This window comes from Falco naumanni, chromosome 2, assembly GCF_017639655.2.
Source record: "Falco naumanni isolate bFalNau1 chromosome 2, bFalNau1.pat, whole genome shotgun sequence".
In the NCBI taxonomy this organism is placed as follows: domain Eukaryota; kingdom Metazoa; phylum Chordata; class Aves; order Falconiformes; family Falconidae; genus Falco; species Falco naumanni.
In genome coordinates, this window is record NC_054055.1 from 123,136,497 (window position 1) to 123,144,675 (window position 8,179).

The 8,179-nt window shown below is 47.3% G+C and overlaps 1 protein-coding gene across 8 annotated transcripts in view; it reads right to left on the reverse strand.

Annotated features, from left to right (window-relative positions):
• The window catches only part of ST3GAL6 (ST3 beta-galactoside alpha-2,3-sialyltransferase 6), a 48,483-nt gene extending 40,779 nt beyond the window's left edge, over positions 1–7,704 (reverse strand). For 3 of the 8 annotated variants that reach the window (XM_040583218.1, XM_040583217.1, XM_040583211.1), the window contains exon 1: positions 3,860–4,228. In XM_040583218.1, the coding sequence (XP_040439152.1) occupies positions 3,860–3,899 (40 nt within the window). In that variant the 5' untranslated portion in view covers positions 3,900–4,228. Of the gene's footprint in view, positions 1–2,851; positions 3,078–3,613; positions 4,229–4,251; positions 7,294–7,642 lie in introns of those variants that run through there. The other 5 variants (XM_040583215.1, XM_040583214.1, XM_040583212.1 and 2 more) reach the window with 5 other exon arrangements.
• Between the last annotated feature and the right edge of the window lie 475 nt (positions 7,705–8,179).

The following is an 8,179-nucleotide window of genomic DNA, read 5'->3' on the forward strand; positions in this document are numbered from 1 at the left end:
TGGTTTCATTCAGCAACAATAGCTCTTAAGCAGCAAGCACCTTCCTCTCTCCTCACTGCAGAGAAGAAAACCCCCAAGTTCCTTCCCCACACTGTCCCTTGTGTTACACAAGGGTGCTTGTATACTGCAACAGATCATTTCTGCCACACAGTTCATCGTGTAGCCAAAAACCTGTGTCAGCATAACACACCTGCAAAAGCTAGCTGCCCAGGAGAGAGCTACACCAACCAACAATTAGATTAGAAAAAAGAAACGAATAATGGCAAAACCACAACTTCAGTTCCTTCTTTACCCTAGGAATGGGACTCCTCCCCCATCCCATATGCAATCTCATTTGTATTTTATACACACACATTTTGCATTGACTATTAAATGGCCATTACTTATGCATATTCTCTCTGCCTGCCCTGCTAAGGCTCCAAGTAAGCCAGTGATGTGCCCCTCACCATCATCATTTCACTGCTGGCCAAAGGACTCTGAAAAGCAGTAGTGAAAGAAAGCAACAGACAGCTACTGCTATGCTGCAAAGTAACAGTCTGCAGATCCAGTTTAACAAAGAGCTTTGCAGCAGCTGCTCCTTATTTTAGTGTTTCCAACCTGTACTCGCAAGGGCTAGAAACTGGTAAAAAAGGGAGCTGAAGAGTCCATAGAAGTCTAAGCCTGCTAGCCACCTACCTCACAAATGAAGTTTCCTACAGACTAGTGGCCTAAAAGAAAGCACTATTCCTGCTAAGGGAATAGAAACTTGCACTGTAAATCAACAGATGTTAAGAGCAGCTTCAGTGATTAAGTCTGAACTTCATTTCATTCCTGTCTCTCTTAAAACCAGTTTCTTCATTACCCTGTTCCTGTCCTCCTAACAGGAAGGAGGATCAGCTTTGTGGCTCCTCAAGCTTTCCAGCCTTCCCTTCCTAACCAGAGCAAGTGGGGACTATTTGAGCTTTTGCCTTGCTCCTCCTGGCTCCCCACGGATGCTGGAATGTAAAGAATAGCTCTAGCAGCTTCACTGCTGCTGCCAGGGCTGGGAGCAGATGAAACGCAGAACAGTTACACACAAACTTTGGATGTTATCCCAGGGAACACAAAATTTGCTCACTCTGTTGCAGTACTGTCAAGTGTTTTCCTCTTGAGATATCAAGGCTTAACTTTTGTCTTCAAGACCAAAGGAGGACTGACTTTGAACACTGATGAGTGACCACACCAGAAGAAAATGAACTTTAAAAAGGATGTGATGTTTTAAGATAAGCACAGAACGTAAGAAGTACTACCACAAACTATTTTACCACATTCTGCACCTGCATTTGTTCAAAGCATTTTTCAACAGGTAGCAATACCGCATGCAAGCCACATGTTCCCTATTTTTTCTTCATAGCATGCACTAGCTAACGCTGCCCATCACTTTTCAGCTTTTCAACCTTTCTGTACAAATAGCAGCTACTGATATCAGCAATTAATACACTGAACTGCAAAGTGAGAACAGATTAATTTCCACACACTACTGAAAGGCGACTTGCAAAAGAAACAGCTTGCATGTTACATTTTCCTCCTGACCTCAATACACATCAAGAAAAGATGAGGTTTTAGGTTCTTCTCTAGCAGGAGGATGAAAGAAAGATTAAATGCTTCAGGAAGTTACCAGACCAAATTAAAACCTCCCTTGAAGACTATGAATAGGTACAGAAGAAGCCATACATAACACAGCAAAAGTAGAAGAAACTGGAATAATGGGGGAGGCTCAGAGGGATTTTATTCAGCTACAGAGCTCTTGGTCTTTTGAGTTGATAGCAGTAGAAAATAGAGACCGAAAAGAAAATGTCCTGTACACTCACTTACTGCATGAATTTCTTTCCCAATTATTTACTAGCTTCTCTATAAGGCTAGAGAAATTGATGAACAAATTATTGAAATGAATGACAAATGAGTTGCCACAAGCTTGATAAATTAAACTCTTCAAACACAGCACACATTTCAATCAATTTAACTAAAACAGTGCAAACATCTGGAAGAAAAGATGTCTGTAGAAAGAGGTATTTTGAGTAATCTTGATCCCATTCCTAAAAATGCACTTAACTAGGGAGCTACAGTGGAGTATCTTGCATCATACACTCAGTAAAAACAACTGTTCATGCTTATAAGTAATACAACCTTAAAGTACAAAAACAAAGATCCTGTGCTACAGCTCAAGCTATACCGTGGAGAAAAAAAATGAGAGCCTTTTCTCACAAGCCCCTTTGAGTCAATGGTGTGGATTGCCTCACAGAGACTCAGTGGTCTTGCAAGTTCTATCGTCAAATGACCCATCTGACTGCACCCTCTCCAGCAGCATATCAAGCAACACACAAGATTACCCAAAAGCTACATATCAGCCAAAGCAGGTTCTTCTTGGGAAGACGGATCAAACCTTTACTGAAAGGCACTAATCATGGTGTGCCCAGAAACTAACAACAAAAACAAGCCTGGGACAAAATAAAAGCATTCATGGCACAAAGCAGCTATCATAAGAAAAACTATTCCCCCTCCCTACCATCTTCTATCAATAATGACCACACAAGGAAGAAAACAATCATTCAAAATCCTCTAAAACCCTCTGCTTGTAGGCTTTCGAAGGTCTGAAGAAGTGGTGACAGAGAAGCCCCTCAAGCGCTTGGCACTGTGAATAAGCCCCATCACCATGCCAGCTGCTGTATTTCCCTCCTCAGTGAGGCAACTCCCCTGCATAATTGCTAAAGCCATTATTTAGCGGCATGCACAGTACGTTATCAAAATAACTTCTCACCAACCACCTTGTCTAGCCAAAAGACCACAACACCTCCTTCCCCACTTGTTTATGACTTAGGGCTTGGGCACTTACGATCTTCCTGCCAGCTTTCAGGTTTTGCTGTCCTGCCTACACACTCCGCAGCTGCTCCCACAGCACTTCCCCAGGTGGCAAACGCTTCCAAAGAAACTTTCCTCCTAGTTTTGAACAGAGGGGTACTTGGACACTGGGAGTCTCATGAGTCTCAGGAGAGGATGCATACATCCCACAAGCAGGAGGTGTCTCCTATAGCCAAGACGCCCTTCAGGGAAACCATGGGACTTACCTACCTTTAATAGTGCTGCTTCAAGAAATAGCTGTAAACTTAAAGAGTAACTTAATTGACTCTGCTTCAGCTCAGCAGATGCACAGGCATACTAAAGAATCAGGTACCATATCAAGCTGGAAAGAAAGATCTGTAGATTTATTTCGTGCAGGTGGGAAGAAAAACAAGGATACAACTGGTGCAATCTAACATATGGAAGGAAAGTTACTTTCGTTTCAGAAATACCACTTTTGCGACCTAACTAGACAGGAATATTTCATACCCAGAAATAGATGGGTAGGCAGCCTCGCTCCATGAACATCTCCTTTCCCTTACAACCCTCCCTGAATTTTATTTTTCAAGTTGAGGAGCGACCAGTCTAGCACCATCACATTCACCACAGCAGAAGATACATTTTTTTTTTTTTTACACATAACATTTTCACACAGTTCAGCTGCAACAGAATTGTTAGATTAAAACAAGTAATCTCATCCCATCGCAAATTTCACCCTTTATAAACAGTTTTTCAGCCACGCTGTATGTAAGAATACCTCGGCACAAAGCAGGTGAAGAAGAGAGAGACACCGCACCGACCGAACCTCGACAGAGCGCTTCAGCCGGGTAACCGGGGCGCGACAGCCATAAATCCTCCCAACGGAGCGGCTGTTCATCTCGCTGGAAGCTTTGATTTGAGAAAGGACAGCGGGACCGACCTCACGGCTTGCAATAACCAGAAGAAGCGCCACCCCCACCGGCAAAGAACAGCCCAAGGACTTTCAGGAAAGCAGAGAACATACACGTTCCAAGGTTTGTTTCTTCCGATAAAGCACCAGTCATGCGCTCGCACAGCTTAAGGCCGAGCACAGCCACGGAGCCGCTGCTCCCTCCGCCGCGCCGGGGCACGCCCCAGGCAGCCCTGGCGCCGCCGCCCCGCACCGAGCCCGCCCGTGGGACCGCCGCACCCCGGCGGCTTCGCCGGCGCCACCAATCTCCGCTAGCGCCTCGCCACCGCCCCCCTCCCCCACCCCCCCACCCCCGCCCGGCCCGCCGCGCCTCGCCTCGGGCCCAGGCCGGCCCCGGCTGCTGCCCCCACCCAGCAGCGGGGCTACGCCGGGAGGCCGCCGAAAGCCGAGCAGCTCCGCCACCCCGCCAGCGCCGATAGGAGAGCAGGGCCGTCCCCCCCGCCTACCTTGCCGGGCGGCGGCGCCCGGCAGACCCACCGGACCGCCCCCGCGGCGCGGCCACCTCCTCCCGCGCTCCCAGGCGCGACCAGGCCCCGCCACCGCCCCCCAGGGGCCCCGCTGCGGCCGGGGGCGAGGGGAGGCCCTGCATGCGGCCCCGGGCGGCGGCGGCTCCGCCCGGCCTCTCCGCCGGCGCAGGCGGCATCAAGCGCATCTCCGCGCCGCGGGCCGGGCGGGCAGCCGAGCCGCAGCCCCTGTCACTTCATCCCCGCCGGTACCCGCGTCTCCGCTCGCCGCGATACCAGCTTTTACCAGCAAGTTCCCAGGAACCTCTGGGAAAGCTCTGGGACATCTCGTCTCACCGGCTCGCAAGCCCATTAAAGACCGTATTCTCTTCAAAGGAGCTTAAGGCAGGCTCCATTCCCCCTGGAAACGCAAACTAGCTCCCTGAATGCTTTCACCGAGGAACACGCCGATGTACGGGACCGGCCAGCTCTGCCTCTGAACGTGCGGCGATTTACATGGTATAGCGATACTGTCGCAGCCGCCGCCACCAGTACCTGCCCGAAGGAGGTTTTGGAACGGGAAGCGTGCGGAGGCTCCACGAGGCCAGCTAGGAGCTCCGCGGCCGAAACCGCGCAATAGCGCGGCGGGAGAGGGCGGCGCGGGGTCCCCCTGGGCCCATGCAACAGCTTACAGAGCCAGCTGCGCTCCTCGGAGCGGGGATGCTCACTTACCAGCTGTCAGCAGAGCGGGTATTTTATGTTTAAGTTATCAGTGACAAGAGGATGGAACGTGTCGTTTCTTACTCGGACCGTCCTGGCCGCTGTTGGCAGCCTCTCAGCAACCTCATCTTTATCCCGCAGTGGTGTTTGCAGTAAGAAGAGGGAGGGCTTGTTTCAGCTCAGCCCCGTCTGCAAGAATAAAAATAAAAGGCAGCGTTGAGTTTTGCGTTGAAGCAGAGATGTTACTTGAGTCTGCCGAAATTCCTCCTCGTTTTATACCAAAGCCTTCCGGGGGGAGGAGAGACTGACATGAAGAAAGAAAGCTAAAGCGCTGCTCCGTGTGTCGAGTCCCCCCTCCCCCCATAACGAGTATATCTTCTTTTCTCTGAATGAATGTCTGCAGGGGCCGCAGCCGCTGTTCCTTCTGCTGCCCTCCCCCATCCCCCCCCGGGCCGGCGGTTCGCCGAGCGCCGAACCTTCTCCGAGCCCGCCCTACAGCCAAGGTGCAACGAGCCGCGCCCGCCGCTGCATCAGCCCTTCCCGCCCCGCCTGCACTCCACAGCCTCCGGGAATTAGCAGCTAATTAGCAAACTGATTGTCACCTATGGTAGGAAACCAAGCAGCCTGAAAGGCACAGCAGTTATTTCAGGTGCGGGACTCATGGCCCTTTCCAGCAAGCTCCGGTGAGAGCCGTCGGGGGAGGAGCTACCCCCTGAGCCGCTGCCAGGGCAAAGCGCAGCCCTGTCCTGCGCGACCATCCCAGGAGCCAGGGGGCTCCTGGAAAACCTGCTTTCTACAGCAGAGCATCAAACCGCGCGGCACCGAGCATTGCTTTTTGAAAATAATAAGGAATTCTGCCAGTGATAAAAAAGGATGCAAAAAATGGCTTTGTCTGGAATCGTGTGCTGCACCAGTGTTGTAATTTGCCCAGAGCAGTTTATCATGCAAGAAGAAAACTGAAGGGTTGTTAATAATTTAATTGTCCTCTACTGTTTCAAACATTATGACCCTGATCACTTCTAATCCAAAACTTTTCTATGTGATGCTGCAGGGAGCTTGCAGGATGTTTTTAGCATTGTATCAGGACAGGGTGCTTCCCTTGTTCGAAGAGCAGTTCCTATTCTTTTTCGTGGCTGTCGCTAGGAATGGCCAGAGGTGGAGTCTGTTCTCAGCAGCAGTTTTATGCAGCCTGTAATTATTACATTAACATGTAATAAAAATAACACGTTAAAAGCAGGGAAATTTTGTCTCTTCTTAAGGGACTATCCCACTCTGTAGCCTGCTGAGATGGCCTTCAGTGTGTTCTGGGCTGGGAACCAAAGTTCAGTCCTCTGTAATTTGACTTCACTTGAGCTGAAAATACCTTTGTACTTTTGCTCCCTTCTCCCAAGAGGCTCCTCAGGCCTTTGTCCTTCACATCCTGGCCTTTACAAGACCAAGCTGCTTCAAAGTGTATATAGCTAAATTGTCTACCTTCTAAACTAATTTTTGCTGTATCTTTTTCCTGTGTCTCTTCTGTACCTACCCTTCAATTCACTGAAGTATTATAGGCACAAAACCAATAAAAAATAAATAATTTTGCACAATTGCAAAAAACAAGTTGCACAATGAAGGGGTCGGAAGTTAGGAAATACCAGAAGATGGGTTGACTTCACATCAATCCCCTTGCTCATATGTTTCAGGACAGTCTTAAATTATGTATTTCAATATTGTTTTGTTCTCCCCTTGCTTTATTTTGCAAAACCCTGCCTTTGTTAGGATACAGGATGGACTTACTCTTGGGATGTGCCAGACTTTTTCAGAACAAGATGCTGGGACAATTCACTGCAGAGGAGCGTAGGAAACTTTGAGGAAGTGGATGCTGTTCCTCCTTCTGTTCCAGACAGGATGTGTGTGCTGCAGCTGCATGTGTGTAAGTTTATGGGTGTGAGCTAATTTCACACTAGCTAACCTGGGTATTGATAACAGTCTAGCATGGATCTTTGGGCAGGCTGAAAAACATCGCAGTGAAGAACATGAATGTGCTGTTACAAGGGCTGAGCCACTTGCCAAGAGAAGCCAACTCGAGTTACTGACACACCTGTGAAGCTAGTTACACATATGCAATGTACCTATGGTGATATTATGTGATGACTTAGAAGCAGCCATTTGATTTTACAGCTGGCTGCAAGTTACGTGCTTGTTGCTTTTTTGGGAGTCTTACAAGGCATCCAACTAGGAAGAGCTGAGCTTTCACATTTGCAGCCAAACTCCATAGGAGATAGAGTGCTGTGAACAGAGGACCTGTTGCTCACAGTTTTATTCTCTTGCATTAAAGGCAGCATGTATAAGAAATACAAAGAATTGTATCTAAGATATCTGAATACATCTCTACCTTGAATAAATCACAAAATCTCGAGTTCTAACTACATTGGATCTCAAGTTCTAACTACATTGGTCAAGTAACATAATAATCTAATTTGTAATAATGTAATTTCATTTCAGCCTCTTCCAGCAACTGTAACTGTCCCAAGACCAGCAACAGAATGAAAGCTGGTGTTTGTTGTCATCTAAATATGTTGAACTAAATTCAAGGATTCAAATGGCAATTTGAACAATTAATATAGTACCAAAAAAAAATTAGTTCCTAGGAGTTTTCAAAATGATCTGCATAAGCAAGAAGTTAATAACTCACCTGCAACAGATGCATGTGTTTGGCAGAAAGTATAAGGAATCACTTCTCTGGGATATAGTCTATTGCACACAAATGGTATCAGTGATGATTTGACAACAATGAGTAGACTTCAGAATGCTTTGGAAAAGGATGACTAACAGGAAGTCAAATGAATGCTCCTGCAAGCACAAACAATGGATGTGACCAAAAAGTCAACAGATACTTTTTCTTTTTTTTTACTATTTCAATTCAAAATTAACTCTCCTGAGACACAAATCTCCCCAAACCAAACATAAAAGCCACAGAAACCTTGAAATGCAAAGCAATAACTAGAATAAATCCAAATAAAATGTAGTCATATTTTAGTTCCAGGAAAATCTGTGTACCTCCTGAGTCACTAAACTAAGAAAATGTGGCCAGACCCTACCCCAGCTTGCAAAACCAGAGAAAAACAAAGAGAACAATTACAGGAGATGGAAGGAAAAACTGCTGAACAGGGGAAAAGCAAAATTGTGGAGAACATGGAATAAACAGAATGGAAAGTTGCAGCATCATGAA